A 20,709-nucleotide genomic window follows, 5' to 3' on the forward strand; every position below is an offset into this window, starting at 1 on the left:
CACTCTCGACATAATTGGATGCAAGATTTTCAACCTGCCGACACTCAGCAGCGCATCAGCACTTGTGTCGCTGCTCTCTTTGGCTTTATTTCATAATCTCATAAATATTCATTTGGCCCGCAGATCAGTGTGGGCTGTAATGGCTGTCAGTTATTTATTACATTTAAACTTAGCCCCTCATGAAAATCCCTTGAGTTCTTTTCATTTTAGAAACCGCTCCATCAAAACAGACTTGCAAAACTTTGTCTTTTTCAAATTGACATCCATTTCCAGTAATGTTGGGCATCGGAAACTAAACTTTAGAAATTTGAAAGCTTTACTTTAAGAGATTTTCTGGAAATAGTCTGAGACAATTTGAGTTACACAGCCTTTTCTTTAGTCTGTGGGGGAAAATTTCCCAACTTCAGAATGTCCTTCTGTTCAGAAATACATGAATTACATTTTGCCATGAAGGTTGTTTCACATTCGGATGTGAAACTGTTGCTTTAAAGGACACTGGATTACAGCCTTTGAATAGAGAATAATAATGACCCAAGAGGAGAAGAGTGCTGAGGGGGAATCTGCTATTTTTATCATTCAAATATATTTTTCACACTGGAATATTTGATTCTGAAGAACCAGAATTTATCTGCCAACTGCCCTCCTCCACAGGCCCGGCTGTTAAAGAGCTCAAAACTCTGGGGAGCTCTTTCTAAAAATACGCTAAACTAGGTTACAAAGGCGTCTGAAATTTGGATTTAAGGACTGTTCCTGTTCTGGAACCTACAGGCTGGATCCACCAGGGTTTTGTTGCCTAGGTGCTTCCCCGAAACGCCACACTGAACCGTAAGAGCTATGCATTATGCAGCAACAGTAACCTTGTACACCTCATGCTATCAATTCACTTGACTGTGAAATGCAATCCTGTGTGTGTGTGTGGATGCCAAGCACACACCCGCAAAAGCTGTGAAAGCACACAATCTAGTTGTTAGGAAGTGTCAAAGTCACACGAGACACAGAGTTGAACTTGTACATTGTTGTTTCAGTGGGTCATTCATCTTTGTATTTAGGACGCAGGCAACAGCAAGATGGCGAGCCACAGTGAACTCCTAAAAATGTCCATGTTTTTGTGCCTGTGCCAGTTCTTTGACCCAGGTGAAGTGCTTTATGCCTATGACAGCCCTGCAGGCTACGGTCTGATGGCCCTACAGCTGGTCGCGTACGTGTGGTTCTGCTATGCTGTGCTGGTCTCCCTGAAACATTACCCGGAGAAGCAGCCCTTCTACGTACCCTTTTTCACCACATACACTCTATGGTGAGACCTGCCTCTTTACCCATGATCTGTTCTTGCAGGAAAAATACTCTTCATCCTGAATAATTTATGCACATATTTACAACTTGTATTGTGTATACGCTTCACCCTCTGATAAATATTTTGCACACAACTGTTACTGTATATTCATTTAAAGGTTGTTGTGGTGTGCATGTCTAAAGACTGATCACAGATGTTACTCGTCAGGCATCTTAAAACTATGCGTTCGTGACCCCTAAGATGGCAGACAATGGAACACGCATGACGTCACTGCAAGACATTTATAGAAAATAAAAATAGCAAAGCAACAGCTAAGAAATGCTGATCAAATTTACTTGTTTTAGAAACCGTTTTGTGCTAGAGCAAAGAAATGTGCTGCTGTAGAGAAGTTTGATGCCATCACATGTTACAGAAAAAGCGACAATCTTTAGAGTACCTGGTGTTCTAGAAAAGGGATACAAGAAATTTTCCAACAGTCGAAAAGTATTCACTAGTTCAAGGTTTTCTACATAATCGCCACTTTTCACCAGTTTCAGAAAGTTCACTTCAGGGTCAAAGTGGCTGATCATGGTTACAGTCTTTGAAAAAGTTCAAATAAGATTAACAAAATAAGAGACTAGCTGAAAAGCCCAACAAACTGAAGCAATGTCTTATAAAAGAGTAGGTAAAATCACCCATTTAACAGGGAGGACCTTGATATGGTCTTGACGGTCTTTGTATTTTTATCATACCTATAAATGGCTTTTTACATTCCATTTTTCAAAAATCCTTACTTAGTTAGTCTAGGTATAAATACTATTTACTTTGCTTAGTATCTCAGACCTTGATTCAGAATGTATAACAGCAGAGGCTCAAGAAGAAAGGCCGATTACAAAGACTAATATTGTCTCAGTATTTCTGCCTCATTGGCAGCACTATCTCTGTGGTGATTATCTGCTCCTCTCCATCCATCTTTATCGCTCCGAGAGCTTTACATCATTGTCTTGGCTCTCACTATCATTCCATATGCTCATCAGTTTTCTTTATGTCCTCTCTCCTCATTATTATCCTGAATCGGCTCCCTTCTCTGCCGCAGGTTTTTCGCCGTGCCCGTCATGGCTCTGATCGCCAACTTCGGGATTCCTCGCTGGGCTCGGGAGAAGATTGTGAACGGCATCCAGCTCGGCATCCAACTCTACGCTCACATCGTCTTCCTTGTTCGTACTTCACACGAGCACTCATGCAAACTCATGCAGACACTCCTACGTAGTTATTCAACTTCACATTATTCACTGCCAGTCATACATTATTCACCATGCTTGATTCTTCACTGCCTCATTTTTAATGCGTTCTCCACACATCATTATCTGCCACTTTTTAACCTTCAACACATTGTTCTTCACAAATGGCTTGTTCTGCTCCCGCCGTTTCCTTCTGTATTCAAATCCTGCTGTTCCTCGACTATGCGTTATGTGACTCCTACACTATCTATGCGTTAGTTTTCAATATTGTTTTTCTCTCCTTCTGTCTTAGGTCATTACAAGGCCCTCAGCTGCCAATAAAAACTTCCCGTATCACGTTCGAACATCACAGATCGGGATACTTTTGTCCAGTCCTAAAGGAGGTGAAGGAGCGGAGAGTTTTCCCCATCATGCCTATGGAAACAGCTCCTTTCTTGGAGATTCTCAACCTAACTTCACCGAGCTGTTTTCCATCCAGTCCGTAAGTCGATTTGTTTAGTCGATTGGTTTAGCCTCTTTGATTGGTGGTTGAAGATCATTCCAGAAGCTGAAATCCTGAACTGAAACACCTCCTTCCTTAGCTTTAGTTCTAAATTGAGGACAATTGAAATTACTTTGTCTTTTTTTTTAAAATTAATTTTATGTTATAAGGTAAACTATTCTGATGCGCCACATAGATTATTTTTAAATACTATATATTGTTAAATATGTGAATTTTTAGATACTTATTTTAAAAGATAATGGAGTGGACTGGTCCTTAAAGTGATTAATAATTAGATTAGAAAGATATTTGAGAGTTTAAATTTGAGTTGAAGTGAGTTTGCAGCTTGTGTACGACTGTGTCTCTGAATGAGTTTCCATCAATTAATACAGTTTAATGCTTGCAATTGGATTTGTCCTACTACATTCTGTTTTTTATTTATTTTTTTTGAACATTTTGCCATTTGAATGCTTCTTTGAAATAATGAGATTCCTCCAGTTAGTTGCTGAAGTGAATCAGTACATGTTTTTAAAAGGTGTTTTGAAGAAATGTGATGAATTCTAAGGAGCATAATGCAGTTTAAGACGAAACATTTGATACAAATGAGTTGATGGGTTGACAAGACCTATTGAAGGTGTTATGAACTGTCTTGGGTAGATTTCAGATTCCTTTAGTGCTCTCTTTCCTACTGCATAAAAATAAGTGACAGAGAAAAGCTCTGAATCTTTAATAACATGCAAAAACAGTATGGTGTGAACGCTGGGATGCTATGTGCAAACTTGCAGAACATTATTCTTGTCAACTTGCATGTAGTGTGAACTAGAAATGGGAAAAAAGAGGATATGAAATTCACACAGGGGATTGGAAAATCATTAACATTTTTTATGTATATTTTTGAATGATGGAACTTTTTGAAAAACTGATTACAAAAGCAGTAAACTTAAATTCTGAGCCATGCCTGACGAGCTTTTGTCTTCTATATTTTCATAATCTTCTCCAACAGTTACAAACTGATATTTATGTTCAAATGTTTGCATGGTTGCTTGAGGCTTTCAGTCTAATCTTAGGCGAGTGGATTATTTCTCCCTCTAAAAAAGTTTTTTTTTTTTTTAGAGATTAAAATTAAAGAGTCAGCACATTCCATTTTTTGGAGCTTCAAACCAACCAAGTCAACAACATTTTTGCATTAAAAATCAAATATGGATCTTTTTTCCAAACTAAAGCAAACATGTGACACGGATATTGTAGTTATAGATCCCACTTCTTTATGTCTCTTAAAAGCAGCCCGAAAGTCTTACAAAATACAGTACAGTGATCAAATCAAGCTCTAAATGACTCTACATGTTGGTATTGGAGTAGATTAATTCTGAATAGGCATGACTCCTGAGCTGCTGCCAAACATGCATATCCAGAAATAGATCTGCTCATTATGGAGACGTAGTTCTCAGCAACAATCTACTTAGTCATGGCATATGGCTTCACTACTTCACATAATTAAAATAAAATAACTTTTTAATTACTTCACGGTGCCAAACAGAAAGCACTCTGGGTTTTTTTCCCCCTTTTTGTATTTGGAAGTGAAAAATGGCATTGCAAAGGGCATTTGATTAATTTTCTAATCTCCTAATTTGAAAATGTAATTGTTCTTCTTGAAAAATAATGCTTTGACTACACCTCACTTGTGTAAGAAATATTTCTTTGCATTATAGTTTTTGTTGTTTATAAATTGAAGACATAAACAAATGGAAAGGCTCAGAAAAGAAGAGAAACATTTACACGATTTAGTTTTATATGGAAAGAAATTCATAAACTTGAGAAATCTTTCCAATAAGATCTACAAATGGGCAGTTTCGGTGGCCTCAACTGTTGTTTGTCTCATTAGTGTTGTGTGATTGTTTACTTTCTTTGACAAATCCTAATGTGATCCAATGTGTCAGGGTGTGTCAGTGAGCAGATGAAGAGCAGTTTCAGAGTAGATTCAAGTTTCAAGCAGACTTCTAAAAACCCAGTGAAGAATGTACATGCCCTCTGCCACATTTCAGTAAATGCTCATTTCCAACCCTCCACAGTACTGTTTCAACTCTTCCTTCAAAGCTGTGAGCTGATAGACAGTGTTTGCATGCCTCTGTCTTCAGCTCAGCCTCCCCCCATATTTCCTGAATTCTCTGTTTGTTGGTGATGAGTCACACATGCTTGCTGTAGACTGAGAGCGTGTCCCTGCAGATGAGCATGTTTTTCCAAACAGTGATATTATGGGCAATTATGTGCCTCTTAAGCATTCAGAGCAACCAGTCTGCATGGAGGATGGAAAACGTGGAAACTGTTCCTGAAGAGGGATTAAATAAAGCTAAAGAAATCAAACACAAGGAAAGCCATCGGAAAATAAATATTGATTCTTGTTAAGCTATATTTTTAAGAACAGTTTCTTTACAATGACATGCTCTTTCTTTAGTTGAGGGAGAGATATCTGGATGATCTCATAATTATTTTGACATATGGACACAATAGACCATTTAATTTTTTTCATGAAATATTTAATTTAAAAAAAAGTTGTTTTTAAGTGAAGTAAAGTACGTTTCTTGTGTTGTTTTCTCTGAAAGGTCTGGAATTATCTGTGATGTGCCACTGGGTTCTAGTTTGGGCCCCGTTCTTTTCAACCTTTTCTTGCTTAAACTGACTTTTCTCAATGGCTTCCTTTTCCAAAGCTGGTTTGTAGCGGCATGTTTACATGTCTCCAGATTATTCACTAACTGACATGAAGATTTCTCCTTCTTATTTAAAAATCATTTTCTTTTTCCTGTATGGTAACACTTGTGATTTTTTAAATTGAAAAATGTTTTACTATACAAAGCACTTTGCTTTACATGAGTGTGAGAAGTGCTTTACGAATAAAGTTTGATTTGATTTGAAGACAAAGTAAACTGTGGGGACAAAACTGATCTTTTGAGGCTGAGAAAAAAGATGAAACATAAGAATCTTTCTAGTATTTATTATCAAGAACCTCAAAAAAATGACACTGTTTGATGCACACCTTTAAAGTTTTTCATCAATGGGTGTTTCAGACTGCCTTTTCTGTTAAAAAAAAAAAAAAGCACATCTCGTACTTCTAAACTAGTTAGATATTTTTAATGTAAAGAAAGGCACTTCTCTACCTTTGTGACACCTTCAGAATTCCTTCCTTCCTTTTTTCTGTACTTGTTCTTTTGGTTTTTAAAAAATTCCTGAATAAATTACAACTCCTGCAAAATTCAGTGCTATGCGTTTTAACCAAGACCTGAGAGAGACAGAGTTTTTGCACTAATGGTGAGACCTTCTTACGGATTTATTTTAAGGTTCTTTTGACTCGTCTATAAAGCTGATGTGGTCGTTTTTCATCTGATTTCCTGAATTACCTTCAAATTCTGGCCTCCTAGCATCCACATAATGTCATGTAAAACTAACGGTGTGACCTTATTTCATTACTTTCAATGAATTTAAAGAAAAGATGTGAAGAAAGCCATTTAAATTTCCCAATAGACAAAAAAAAAATTGCTGTCACTTTTTTTTATTGTTTTACTATTTTTCTTTTTGTTTGAGTTTAATGTTACCACACGATTTTTAGTGGGGAGCTTTAAGAAATCCAATACATTTGTTGTTTAATTAAACCCCTGCAACTTTGGTGACTAAAACCCTCAAAGTGGTGTTGCAGCAGGATTGAAAAATGTCCTTTCCTGAACACCATGGTAGCGTGTTGCTACAGAAAGACCCTTTTTTTTTAATGATACCTATAACTTACATAAACAAACCTGTGAGAATGTAAAAATTGGTGATGCAGATGTAGCAAATCACAAGCAGATTTTAGAAAATTAAGATAAAAGTGTCCCTCATTCTTTTAGATCAATTTTGTAATTACCATTCAAGCGAGCAGTTAATATTTGCGCTCAAGCTTGAACAAGATAATTAATCTAATGAGCACCTTTCAATAGTAAAGGATAAAAGCCATGCAACATGCATCTAAAATTAAATCCAGCTCAATATTGCAGCAGCACTCTGATGATCCAGTCTCTCACCCTCTGAGTGCAGAGAAGAAGCTGCAGCAGATGCTTGTGATCAGAGCTGAAAGGGATTAGCCTTTATGATGGGAAGGAAGCAGTATCCACTAAAAAAGCTTTTTCTAACCTCCAAAAATGTAGCCTTTTTTCATGGGTAATGCTGTTACTATCAAATGTTAGATGATTCAATAATAGATGGTGAACCTAAAATTCACCATGAAGGCGAATCAAATTATAGGTTGTTGTAAGAATTCGCAAATTGACATTTTCTGTGTCTGAGCTTGACATCATGAGTTAAATAATTCTGGAGAACTAATTTAACACACACAAACAACTTATCATTTATTCTGCTATAATTTAACTAAAAAAGCAGTTCAGACCATAAGTTTCCATTCAGGATTTTTTTTACTGTTTTATTTAAAAAAAAAAAAAAAGAAAAGTATATATTTTGTATGTATGCATTCAGTTTAGTCCAGGCACTGCAACCTTTAATGCTACCAGAACCATTTGGTTCAGTATCTGACCAAAACCCAATGAGTACCACAAAGTTACGCTTTGTTTAGAACAACACACCTTACTTTTGTTTGTGTGAAGCCATTCAATTCTGAAAATATTTATAATAATTAAATTATAATAAATGTATATATATATATTTTTTTTTTTTTTGATAACTTTTACTTCTACTTTTGATAGTATAGTTTTTTTCAAAATAAAATGTAACGTCAAATAAGATCCTCCTGCTGCAATAAATCCATTTTGCCTCTTAACAGCAACTGTTGTGCAGCTGAAGATAAGAATACATGTTTTAAATGTACTTTTATTATGAATATTTCTGACAATTGGTTGAACCTTTAACCATCATTTTGCTTAGCAATCTGAAATTGCCATCTTGGAAGACGGATAAAGCATTTTAATCCCTTAATTTAGTGAAATCCCAGCAATGGTTTAAAAAAAATCTTTTACTAAAATAGGATCACCTCGGTATAAAAATCTTAACATAAATGCCAACAAACTCATTATTTATCATATCTGTTAGTGTTTTTCTTTAAAGCTAAAGCTCCATGATGGAAGAATAATAGAGGCGCGTGGTGTTCCGGAGCCTCAGGTTCCAGACCCCTGCTATGGGCCAGAAGGAGGAGGCTTTAATTGAGTCTAAGCAGATATTCACATTTATTCAATCTTTTTTTTAATTTTTTGTAATCATACAGACACATTCTGCCTTTGAAGCACATACTACAATAAATAATTTACAGAGTGTAAATTACCCTTTTTTGTTCAACTAATTGTTAGTTATTATTTAGTTGTGTTTCTTTTATTTATATTCCAAAACACCAAGCAACATTTTCTATTTTGATCATTTTTTTTTTCTTTTTTGAAAGTGTTTCTACATACAGAATTTGATTTGATGGTTTTTTTTGTAGTAAAGTTCTCCCATGAGCTGAAGTGTTGCACACTGATGGATCACTATGGTCTGAAAGTTGAACTTACCTTAAACAATTTGGCAAGCACAGCAAACCTCAGCAGGTTTCTCACTCACCTGCTGTTTAGCTAGTCATTACTTTATATTGGAGCATAAGCAGAAACCAAGCACCTGTATGTGGCTAACATAAACGATTCCCATGGTGCACCATGCTGTGATGGTAGTTTGAAGTATCATTGGAAGAAGCAGGAAGAGTGCAAATATTATACCTGGTAAGCATTTATAACTGTGAAAGAGAAAAAAACATTTATTTTTCAAGTTGTTTTATTTCCTGTTGGTTGATTAAGTTTAAAAAACAGAACCACACATTAAAGACCCGCTTCGATGAAAATTGTGTTCAGTTAGTATTTTTAAGATGATGGTGTACATAAAGAAAATTCAGCTTAGAATCCCATGTTTTGGTATTTCTTTCAAATCATTGTGAATTAGGAGCAGATGGAAAAATGCCGTTAGAAAAAGATCGTTTTTGTTGCATAGGAAATACGCTGGGAGGATCACAAGCTCCCTGCTCTGCTTCAGATCCGTGTGTGTCTTTGTTTTCCTCGTCTGAGCTGACATCTGGTTCTGACCAAAACCCAAGCTGCACTGCTCATGTTACGCTGGGGGTGGGAGGGGCTGTAAGCTAGCAGGAGAGCGTGTAAATAGAGGTCTCAGCATTGGGGAGGGAAGGGTCCCACCCACAATTCAGAGGCAAATTTCTGATCAACTACTGCCGCCCTGCAGAAACTATGTGCTGGAAAATGACAGTTTATTTTTTATTTTTGCTAAAAACAGCATAATAATATTTAAAAACCACTAGAAAAGATTTTAAAATAGATCAAAGGTGATCAGATTCTTTAACACTTGAACACTGCTTTGTGCAAAGAACTCAAAGATAACGATGAGTTAAAGACATTACTATAAGTTTAAAGCTATAGTTTTTCTTATGTATGGATGGTTTTCTCAAAATATAGTTTAATATTCTTCCTTTCACATTTTAACCTTTATAAAGTCAAAAAATGCAAAATGCTTTTTCGTTTTCCTGTTTCCCCCCGTAGGATCCAGTGAAGACGGTAGAGGAGACAGTTGCTCGCAAAGGGCCAGACGTGCCCAGGAACAGTGAACAGAAGATCATCACCACCACCGCTGACCTGACCTCAATATTGCCCCCACCTCCACCTCCTATACCTCCACGCCCAGCCTCCCGCTCACCCCCACTGCCCCCGCGGCTCCCCTCCTTCACAGAGTATTTCAGCATGCAGAGCGGCGGTGGCGGAGCTGGTTTTGGAACCAAGGCATAAAAAATGGAAAGGAAAAAAACAACGATGAAACCGAGTGTTTATGATGGGAACAGGCAGATGACAAAGCTAAAGCACAGTCACTTAGTGTATTTAATAAGGAGTTACTTTGAAAGAATGAACTAAAAAAGAGAAATTAGAAGACAGGAGACTCCCTTTTCACCTGTGAGTAGACGTGACGGCGACAGAAGTGAAGGGGAAATGACAGAGACCCGAGTGCTGAGCTTGTTAAAAAAAAAAAAAAAAAAGAAGCAATAAATATTTGATGTTGACCAGTAGAAGACACACAGGGAGAGAAATGACAAAGTGGATGTAGCCAGAGCAATAGAATAGCTGTGCACAATGTGGAGATGAACAAAATTCTTAAAATGCTTTCTTTCAAAAATTCATGAGGCATTGATGGCTCGCCCATAAAAGCTTGTATATAGTGAGAATTGTGGAAAGCTAATGTTCAGTATAGATCGAATTCAAAAGACAATATTATTTCTACTTATGATATTACAAACATACTCATCTAAAAGAAGATTTTTTTGTCTAAAAAACGTTTTTATAAAGCATAAATATATTTCCTTTATAGAAAGTCTACTTGGGTTCATTTATATTCTTAATCCAGGAAGTGTAATATTTCCTCGTCTCCTGTTAGGGCACCTCTAAAACATGCATGTTAGCATTTTCTGCTGTATTCTTCTACTCCCTCCAATATTTGCTTATCGCGCACATTAAGATTCACACCTTTGTAAATGCATCGACGAGGCTGCGGTATATTTTTTAACCACAAAAGTTTTAATTTTATGCCAAACCTAAAGATTATGAGCTGTTCTCTAAACAAAAGGAGTCCTAAGTCAGTGTTATTTCAATGTTTTTGTGTGTGTGTTTTTTTTAAATGGACAAATGAAGTGATGCGGCACTAAAAAGCCCTTTTCCTCAGCAGCTCACCCATAATGTAAATTTTCTTTTCTTTCTGAAAGATACAGGTGCCCCCGTCCTTACCTCTGTGTTGTACCTGTAACATGAATATTTTATTTGGTGGCTTCTTTTAGCATTTCAGTGTTTATACAGAGCAAAAAACGGAATAAATATGAACCTTTTTGTATCCCCCTTGTATGAGCTTGATGGTAAAAACAAAAAAAACAAAAGTAGATGAACTGTGAAAACAGCCACACAACTGTACATTTCGTCTGTCCTGCATGGAGCACTTTAATGTTCCTGATATTAGTCTTGTTGATCCGTGGTAACGTCACCCTGTGAGGCTGCTTTGAAACTCCTGTTTTCACTCGACGGACTGCTGTCCCAGACGCGTACACTTGTAAATAGTACAGATTTCATACACTTTTTTTGGGACATTTTACGGAAAAATTAATTTAAAAGAAGAGTTGGAAGCACTAATAAATCGGGGGATTTTTTTTCTCAACTTAGACACACTGCTGAGCTGATGACCCACAGATTTACCGGTGGAAGCCTTGCTGTCATGGATGTTCCCTGGTGTTAGGACTGTGGCGTGTAAATTGTAAGAGTGTAGTCAGAGGTGTAACGTAGTTTGTGAAACTGAGCGATACTTGAATACTAACTGTTGTTTCTGATCACATGTGTGGTTTGCATTCGGCGTGTCTTGCCTGCTGTTGCCATGTCTTGACTGAACAGACGAGGAATGACTCGACGGGCTGAAGGACGCGTTTTGCAGCTTCAGCCTGGTGTGTTTGACCTTTGGTTGCCAGAACGACACAAAGACTAGCAGAAGAAAACTTGAAGAGGTTTTGTGTGAATGACAGAAGAGCACAGATTTTAAGGTTTCACCGAGTGACCTGGTTAAGAGCACATCACTAAAGCACTGTTCAAATGCATTTTAATGGTGTCAAATAATTCTAAATATGCTGTACATATACACTTTTTGCCATAATAATAAAAGATATGCTTTTATTTAAGGCTTTTCCCAGCTGCGTGTTATTTCCTGATAATTGGAGGGGCTGTTATGGTTCAGTTAACTCCAATGAATGAGTCACATCTATATCTCATTATAGTGTTTAGTATCTCATTACAAGAGCGTTAAAGTAAAACACAACAGGGACAGACTCCAGCCTGGGGGGTTATCTGATGTGGGTAGCACTGATTGGTTTATAATTACTGCCAATATCCTGTGTTATTCCTGCATCCTACCTATCTCCAACTTTACCTCAGCAGCTCGTACGTTTGTGGATTTATGGAGTCTGGTTTTAAACTTCTCTCAATGGTTTATAAATGGTTTTGGGTCTTTTGATTTGATTTTTTAAGATACAAACTCTTGCAGACCCTGTGGGTCTCTGGCACTGGTCTCTCAGCTGTTCCTAAGGTGAGAACCAAAGTGCATGGTGAGGTGAAGTTTGAAAGTTTGAAATACCCCTGTTATTTAACATTTATGAACTTCGGTTTAGTCCACTTAAATCAATGAAAATAACTCAATTTTGGGGCAGATATCAGCTTTGGATGTAGTTTATTGGACTGTGTTTAGAAAAAAATGAATTTAATCTGATTTAACATAAAACGCTAAATTGAATAATCATATACATGGGTTTTCTTTTTTTTAATGTATAAATGTTTATAAATAATTAACTTTTTGAATGGTTTAAATCAGGCATGTCCAAAGTCCGGCCCCCATTCAAGCTTTCATCAGCCCGCAGGCTCCTGTCATGAAATCAATAACCCCCAGCACTTTCCAAAAAACTGTACAATTTCTTCCCTGTGGTTGGCTAAATTCTGTCATTCTGTTTTGCATTAAATTGGTATTTAACATTTAATTGGAGCATAAGGGTTCAAAAAATACAGACCAACTCTCCTTGCAAAAAGTTCAGACAACCCTGGTTTAAATCCTCAATCAAAATTATTTTTTTTTACAACTAATTAAAAAATTCTTAAAGTGATATTATACAGATCATTATACAGTTACTGTACATCACGTTTTTACCTTATGTACAAAAAAAGATTCAGCATAAGCACAATTATTTTATACTTTTGATTTAAATTTAATGTAGATTTCTCGTGTACAAAGAAAAAGCATTAGAAGGTTTTATCCCCCCCCCCCCCCCCCCCCCACTGATGTCCGGCACGACTCAGGATAAGGAATGAAGTCTGCCTCGTTTCGACATGGAGGTAAAATCGTCTCGTACTGAATCACTACCTCCACCTTTTTAGACTTCGACATTTCAAGAGATTACTGACAAAAATCTGAATGAATGACCGAACTTGTGAGTAAACGGCGCAAATGTTCTCACTGTACACACAAATGATGCTTGGACAGACATACCGACTCATTCTCCAATAGAAATGAAAAATTGTCTCAGCATTGACTGTTTAGTTGTTCACAGTAACATTTTCTGTACATTGCAAAGTTATACATCCTTTTCTTGGAACAACCCCCCCTAAAATACTAAATTAAATGCAGTTTAATGATCTCTTTGAGTTTCTTCTACTTATTTCCCAGGAGAATTGAACAAAATTTCTTAATTTTTCCCTACTTTTTTAAAGTCAACAGGTCTGAGAGTAAAAGCAAAACTATTACCAGTCTAAAGCAATGATACTCTCTCTGCCATGCGTTACATTTAATACGCCTTCATGTAAACGGGGAAAAAAAGAACAGCTTAATCGTTTTTTCCCGTCCAAACAGAATTTTAAAAAGTGTTTATTGGGCCTGCATGTTGAGTACAAACTATTAGAAAAACAGGGGACGCTCATTTTATTTTTAAAGAAATAGCATTTATTAATTCACACTCAGTCCAGTGTTTCAAAGAATCGTTCTTAATGAGCGTTTCAGCCGTTTTTCCTGTAAAGAAATGCTCGAGTCACTTTGCCACATTTGGAAGTCAGTTCTTTGCAGCCAGCTCCTGTGTCTTCTCTTCTCTGTAGCCTTTGAGCAGCTGGTTGATGAGAGTCAATTCATTCTCCTTTTTCACAGGATAGAGCGGTGGAAAGGGGTTCCCTTTGTACTCCAGAACAGCCATCTTAGCTCTGTCCAGGTTCTCCCTGTTAGGAAGGCGGGCCATCCGTGTGAAGCCCTGAGAATGCTTCTCAAAGCGTGGAGCCAAGACCTTAAACAGCTTTGGGACTAGATCCTTTTCCTACAAATGGAAGATGACAAATTTTCTTCAACATCATCTGTTTTACATAAAAACAATATTTCAGAGAATAGCTGTAGATACTTACTGTCAGCCAAAAAGAAGCCATTTTCATTGCCTTTTCATCAGTGTCTCCCTTTTTGGCATAGTCAATCAGCTAGAAAGTGGGGACAAAAGAGAAATATTTAAAGTAATTCAAGATTAGAAAATTCTAGACAGAATAGTGATACGATGATGGTTTCAAATCTCTATCCAGAGTCCAGGAGGATACATTTAGACAAATGGATTATCCAATGTGTAGATATTTATTAGAGGGCAATTTGTGATTTTATCCACTTACAGTAGATTGCCGCATTGATTTAGTTGGGGGGCATTTGGTTTGACCAAGTTTTAACAAGAAAAAACAGTAATATTTGTGTTACTTCAAAACCGATCAGGAACATTTCTGCAGAACTAAATCACAACATCTGAGTTTATATATAATATTATTAAGAGAAAATACATTTGAAAAAGTTGCCATAGTTGACAGCTGGGTTCAGATGTGAGAACTATTGGAAGCTGACGGGGGAAATACGTAAAAAAGTGATTTAAAGACTGGAGAGGTAAAAACACATTTATCAACATGGACTCGGTGTTTCCAGATGTTTTAGCCGCAAACAACAGTCAAGCATAATAAATAACGGCTTTAAAATCTGACCTTTTCTGCGTAAAAACGGACCTCATCGGCCCGGGCCAGCGTGGTTTCGATCCTCTCGTGTCGCACCAGTCCGGTTAAGATGTTCCGCAGCATGTTGATTCTGGACTCGGGACCCAGGCCCATCCTCCGCGCCACCCGCCCGTGGGAGATCAGCGTTTGCAGCGTCAGACGCATGGTGGTGGTGAGACGGCTGACGGGAGTCCGTGAAAAAAAAATGAACTGAGACCGTTAAGACAGTCACCCCTCCGTGTTAAACCCAATCACAGCAACATTGAACGGGAAACCAAATAAAGAAACTATAAGGTCAATGAATGTCAACGCTAACGTTGTTTCTGTGCGCGACAGTCACTGTGCATCAGGAAATGCGTCCGACTTGGTCATGGAACTGCATTTCGGTTCCGCACCGGAAAGAGAGGGGGATACTGTTCAAATACAAGATCAGATGATCGTTAAAATAAGCTGTTATAATGTATTTGGTAAAAATTAGACTAAATTTTTCTCCAATATTTTAAAAGTAAACTTTCATCTAATTTGCTTTATTATTTTTTATCTATAAAGGGATGTGTATGTGTGTGTGTGTGTGTGTGTGTGTACAAACATATACATTATGTGTATGAGTACAAGACATTTTAAAATAGCAAATATATTTAAATGTGGAAGAATACTACTTACATTCTCTGTTGCTGCTATAACTTTCAGATTTTTAGAGATATTTTTTATACATCTAGACTGAATAAGTCAGAATAAGACATTTAATTCTCCAAGAAGTAAACACTCATTTAGCAAAAAGAACTCAAGAATCTTTAAATTATATCAATCCTAATTCCAAAGTGCTGGTAAATATATCTGCAGATTCCTCACCATATTTTTGTGATAATTTTAAAAAGCACACATGAATATGATAGGTTGTACTACAAAAGTCACTTTAAAATGGAAAAACACATGAGACAAAAGGAAAAGTTGAGCTTTAAGATTTTATTGGCCCTGAAAGTAACCGGCTGCAAAATGTTTGAAACTCCACATCAACATGTAGATTGAAATAAGAGAAGTGATGCAGCTGTGTGAGATGGTGGGAAAGGTGTCCGCCTTAGTTGCTGGCCATGGTGCTATCCAGCCAGTCGCTGAAGATGCAGACCTGACCATTGGGGGGAAAAACATCAACTTTAGTACAACAGTTTTGAGGAAGACAGTTGGCATAAAGTGTCAAATGCTCTCGGTTAAAATTAGGAATTTAAAAAAGAAAACTTTGCTTCACCTTGGCGTAGACACCGGGGTGGTTCCTCTCAGCACATCCATATCCCCAGGAGACAATTCCCTGCAGCTGCCCGTTGCACACAACAGGGCCACCAGAGTCACCCTGACAACAGAGAGCAGATGATGATGATGGAGGAGGAAAAAACAGTTGCATCCTATGTGATAAATATTCCATTTAAAAGGATGCTGAGTCTGTGAAAACCCATTCAAGTACCTGGCAAGAGTCCTTGCCTCCCTCCAGGTATCCAGCACAGAACATGGAGTTGGTGATCATGCCGGGGTAGGAGTTGCTGCAGTCACTGTCGGACAGGATGGGGATGTTCAGGCACTGCAGCTTGTCGCCGTCATCGGCTGGAGGAGAGAAAAGCAGATGGTGAACACCAGAGAAGAGAGAGACAATGTCTTTGTGTTTGACTAAATGAAGTTGTGCAAAGAGCAGGAATTAGAACTCACCGGGGCTCATGGTGTTACCCCATCCAGAGACCAAGCACATGGTTCCAGCAGGAGCGCAGCCGGAGGGCAGAGACACGGGCTGCACGTACTGGTTGAGGGTGGCAGGAGTGCTCAGCTTGATCAGCATGATGTCATTGTCAATGGTGTAGGAATTGTAACTGGGGTGGCGGATGACACGGGAGGAGGTGATGAACTGCTCGGTTCCGTCATTGTTCCGGATGTGGTGCTCTCCCAGACGCACCTCCACTCGGCTGAAAGACAATTCAGACAGGCGATGGGCTCAGCAAGTGACCAACCAACCTTCAGACTTCTTTCAGTCCAATGAGGATCTTTTCAGAAGAATTCTGTCTTCTTACGACTGGTAGCAGTGAGCAGCAGACACCACCCAGTTCTGATTCACCAGAGAGCCGCCGCAGAAGTGGTAACCAGCGTTCAGAGACACCTGATGGGGCTGGGAGTGGGGGGTGCACTCATACCCGCCGACGATCTTGTCGTCGTCAAGGGCGACTGAAAACACAGTATAAAATTTTAAACATCTATCATATTTTTATGTAGGATGTGATTTTATTCTATTCCAAAAAGATGCTTACATGCAGCTCCGATGAGCAGAACAAAAACCAGAGACCTCATGATTGCTGAGTGATCCTGATGATGACAGGACTTCACCTCCAACCCTGGTTTTTATAGAAGGTAACTCTCCTCTTTTTTGTTTTTTTTTGTTTTACACGCTGAGAACACCTCCCACTGTTATCTTTGACCAGTCCTGAAAGGACTAGTTGTGGACGATGGAAAGTCAAATATTTATTTGGTCTGAAATTTAGCCGAAAGGAACAAGTCAAATGACCAAAAACCACTTAAATGTTGACATCTACAAGCAAATTAATAGTATAAAAATAAATAAGTTCTCATGTGGATTTATCCCAAATGTATAAAAGTATGCAAGAGAAAAACTTTTGTATAATTTGAAAAAATATTTTTTTGTCTGCTGGTGAAAGCCATCAGTAACCTTGACGCTGGACAACAGATGGCTTTTTTCACAACCACAGTGCAAAAACACTCACTGTTCCTTGTACAGATCATTTGAAGGGTAGTAATCCCAGAAAGATCAAGTAACAAAACATAAAATAAAATAGTAAACTAAATGTTAAACTTTAAACATAACAGTTTTTTTGTTAGCAAAATCCACTGCCATTCGCTTAAAAAAAACATTTGGAATCCCATTCATTGCAAAGATCAAAAGTGGGATTTATAATCAGGTTTTCGGCAGGTCTGCACAATTTTAGATTAAATTGTATCAACAAATGGTTTTTGATATGCTTAGTGCTTTGTTGTCAAAGGATTCGTAAATCTTCCTGTGTGCAGCTAAACCAGATCTGCCAACATTGTTTAATCCATTAGGGAAACAGTGAGAATCATCACACATGTATTAGGCCCATTCTTTCCTGATTTAATAATTCTGTAAAAAATTACCAACACATTGTACCGTACTGAGTAAATCTTCAACAAAATCTGTGAATTTCAAAGACTGGCTAGTGCTGATCAAAAAAGGTCATCAAGTGACGTTTTAAAGCCGGAATTGAAGTAAAGGTTAAATCAGCATTCCCTGAGAGGACTCAGGGAGCTACAGATATTCATGAGTTAGACACTTGTCTTGCACAAAAGGATAACTTTCATGCATGACTTTGTATCCATTTCTGTTGTGTGAGTGTTGGTTCACCATTGGGACTCTTAGGTTGATTTTTGCTAACTTGTGTGGAGCAAAGCCTTTGGTAACACTTTAAAATGAATGTTGGCAAGTTTTTTACTGTGTTTTATGAAACACAAAGGACGAACAAAACTACAAGAAGACTGCAGGACATAAACATAATCACACCCTCACTTAGGCTTTAGCTATAAGGATTCAATTTTACATTTGCTTGACAATTCAGAAAAAGCTGGAAAAAAATAAAAAGAAGTGTTTTGGAAAATAAAACAAATTTTCAAAATGAAATGCTAAAAACAAAATAAGAAACCAGAAAAGGTAGGTATTATGGACATTGCTGATTGGATGATAACATTTGATCACCCTTTCAACTGGAAGTTATTTGCCATGGTAATATCTTCTGACCATAGACTGTATGCAGGTAACTGGACTAAGCGATCACTCTCCACCTGCGTTCCAAACAGGAAGTACCCACTGGCTCTTAGAAGCCAATAATCCATAGACTTCTGTTGAGAAATAAGTAGCTATTCCTCAGTCATTCTATTGGTCAGAATGACCATCCTAGCTGATACCTTTTTCTAAACATCTACTTGCTAATTGAACATTTGATTGACAGATTCTCCTGAGCCACTTGTGGACTTGGAACAAGCTTACTCATGATTTGTGACAGTATTTGCCATAGAGACGTTAACTCAGACCGACTCCTATCGCTCACTGTCAACCAGCTCAAATATGTTATCCATGCGTGACGTCAAACTTGCTCCGTCCAGTTCTCTTATACAGTCACTGCTTCTGACAGAAGATATTTCTTTAAGCTTCTAGCCACAGCCACTGCAAAACTTTGGTGATTGCTCAATCAATCAGCTTTTCACCACAATTCAGACAAAACATCCTTCTGCTTTCCTTCTTCAAAACAAAACATTATCATCCAATCAGCTGTGTCCCATAATACTTACCTTATTAAATTTTCTCCTTTTATTGAAATTTTTTAACATCTCATTTTGATTTCTGGAAATTACTATTGTTTTCCAAAATGTTTTTTTTTATGTTTTTATTTTTCAAAAAGCAATTTAATTTTTTTTTCTTTTTTAAATTTTGTAGTAATCTTTAGTATGTTTTTGCTTTAATTGATTTGTTGACATGATTTGAACTTCAGGGCCACCATAGGTCTCCTTACAATACAGCTATTTTCAGTAATTACAACACACTTGTAAACTGTAATACAATGACTTCAGTAATAAAAGGTAGCGCTAGAAAAGGTTTTCACCGAGATATTTGAAAAGCGGTGGCTTGATGTGAGAGAAATGGGGAAGAAAAACGATTTTTGTTTTTTTTAAAAAGGGAAATTTTGGCTTTAAAGGACAGAGCTGGACAAACTAAATTCAATCTTATTAAAATACATTCATATTGAAATAGGTGCTTCTTTCTGCTGAACTTCTAAAAGTTAAATTGATTTGGAATGTGTCTGGAAATTTTATAAAGTGTTGCTCTTTGTGAGTCACCAAGAACTCGAGCTTGAACATGTTTTTATACGCTGAAATTCAAAATTGACAAAAAATTAAGTTGATGTTCTTCTAAATTCACGTAGTTTATTTGGAAATGAAGAGGCCAGTTTCTATATAATAAGGGTTGTTGACAGTTTTGGGCAGCAACCTACAGTTTTACACTAAAGGTTTGCAGAAGCTGATGCCTGATTTAAATGGGCTGCCTGGGGGCTTGTTAGGACTGTCCTTCATGTGGGTGTTCTGGTGTGGGGTTATATTTTGCTCTAAGTTCACATTCTGCCTGAAGCGACTGGATTTCAGGGTCAACATGTGGAGCAAAGAACTCTGCTGATTGTTACACCAACACCTTTTAGCGGATGCAGTGTAATGATTTAGGGCGACATCTCCTTCCCTGGAAAAACAAGTACACTCAATTTCTTTCAGTTCAAGTACCTTTATTGTCCCCTGAGGGTGAATAAAAATGTGCAGAAAGCAGTCACAGAATGACAAAGTTGGCACTTAAAAGAAACTAACAGTTGGTTTTTAAAAGATGTAGGGGAAAAACTAGCATAAAATGTTGTAATCAAAATGTAAAATGTATCAAGGTGCATTTATCTGAAGCTTAAGAGAATAGCCTAAAACTAGCATTGAGGATCTTGATCCCTCCCGATGCAAATATTGTTTTCTCGTCTGTGTTCTAAAAGCTGAGCAGCAAAACTCTGGACCTAAGATAACCTAAGAGAAGATAGAAAAGAGGAAAGATCTCCTAATGTTCTCTATCCCGGACTGGGAGTCTGCAGGTCACACATAATACAGAGATTGAAGAGGCTCCCCAAGACTTTTTGTACAGACATTTGAAGTTCTCTGCAGAGGAGAGGAGAAGTTTCCATAAACTTCTTAATGGTGCTGACTAACTCAGACTTGGAGAGAATATCCCAATTGTCTTCTTAGCTTTTTTTTTTAATTTGCATTTCCAGACCCAATTTCTCACCCTGCTTCTCAAAGTCTTGCAGAATTGTGGTGAGTAGACTGTGGTTGGAGAGGTACGGTGACCCTGTAGTGCAAATTTTGCTATACTAAAGGTCATAGCAACAACTAAAAAAGCAAAACAAATTTTAGAAATCAAAGCAAAATTCCATAAACCAAATAAATGGATAAATAAGAACTTTCAGAAAACAAAAGTAATTTCCAGAAATCCACATGAAAGGTTAAAAATGAAACACAATAAGAAAGTAATTTTGCATGAAGAGATGA

At 37.5% G+C, this 20,709-nt stretch overlaps 3 protein-coding genes across 3 annotated transcripts in view; 1 reads left to right on the forward strand and 2 right to left on the reverse strand.

The window, feature by feature from the left end:
- The window catches only part of tmem145 (transmembrane protein 145), a 54,504-nt gene extending 42,802 nt beyond the window's left edge, over positions 1–11,702 (forward strand). The window contains exons 12-15 of the mRNA XM_023964041.1: positions 1,122–1,294; positions 2,367–2,487; positions 2,804–2,992; positions 9,541–11,702. Coding sequence (XP_023819809.1) covers positions 1,122–1,294; positions 2,367–2,487; positions 2,804–2,992; positions 9,541–9,783 — 726 coding nt within the window. The 3' untranslated portion in view covers positions 9,784–11,702. The remainder of the gene's footprint in view (positions 1–1,121; positions 1,295–2,366; positions 2,488–2,803; positions 2,993–9,540) is intronic.
- A 1,782-nt stretch (positions 11,703–13,484) lies between these two features.
- mrpl17 (mitochondrial ribosomal protein L17) lies at positions 13,485–14,928 on the reverse strand. Its single transcript, XM_004078013.4, has 3 exons — positions 14,563–14,928; positions 13,954–14,022; positions 13,485–13,868 (listed from the first exon to the last, which is right to left on the reverse strand). Exons 1-3 carry the CDS (start codon positions 14,734–14,736, stop codon positions 13,614–13,616), a joined length of 498 nt encoding a protein of 165 aa, XP_004078061.1. The 5' UTR covers positions 14,737–14,928; the 3' UTR covers positions 13,485–13,613.
- Positions 14,929–15,528: 600 nt separating this feature from the next.
- Positions 15,529–16,991, reverse strand: LOC101161921 (trypsin-2). The gene is made up of 6 exons (XM_020710279.2): positions 16,860–16,991; positions 16,626–16,776; positions 16,270–16,520; positions 16,031–16,167; positions 15,818–15,919; positions 15,529–15,697 (listed from the first exon to the last, which is right to left on the reverse strand). The coding sequence occupies exons 1-6, from the start codon at positions 16,897–16,899 to the stop codon at positions 15,650–15,652; spliced, it is 729 nt and encodes a 242-aa protein (XP_020565938.1). The 5' UTR covers positions 16,900–16,991; the 3' UTR covers positions 15,529–15,649.
- Positions 16,992–20,709: the final 3,718 nt, after the last annotated feature.

The sequence above is a fragment of the Oryzias latipes genome, chromosome 16 (assembly GCF_002234675.1).
Source record: "Oryzias latipes chromosome 16, ASM223467v1".
NCBI classification, from domain to species: domain Eukaryota; kingdom Metazoa; phylum Chordata; class Actinopteri; order Beloniformes; family Adrianichthyidae; genus Oryzias; species Oryzias latipes.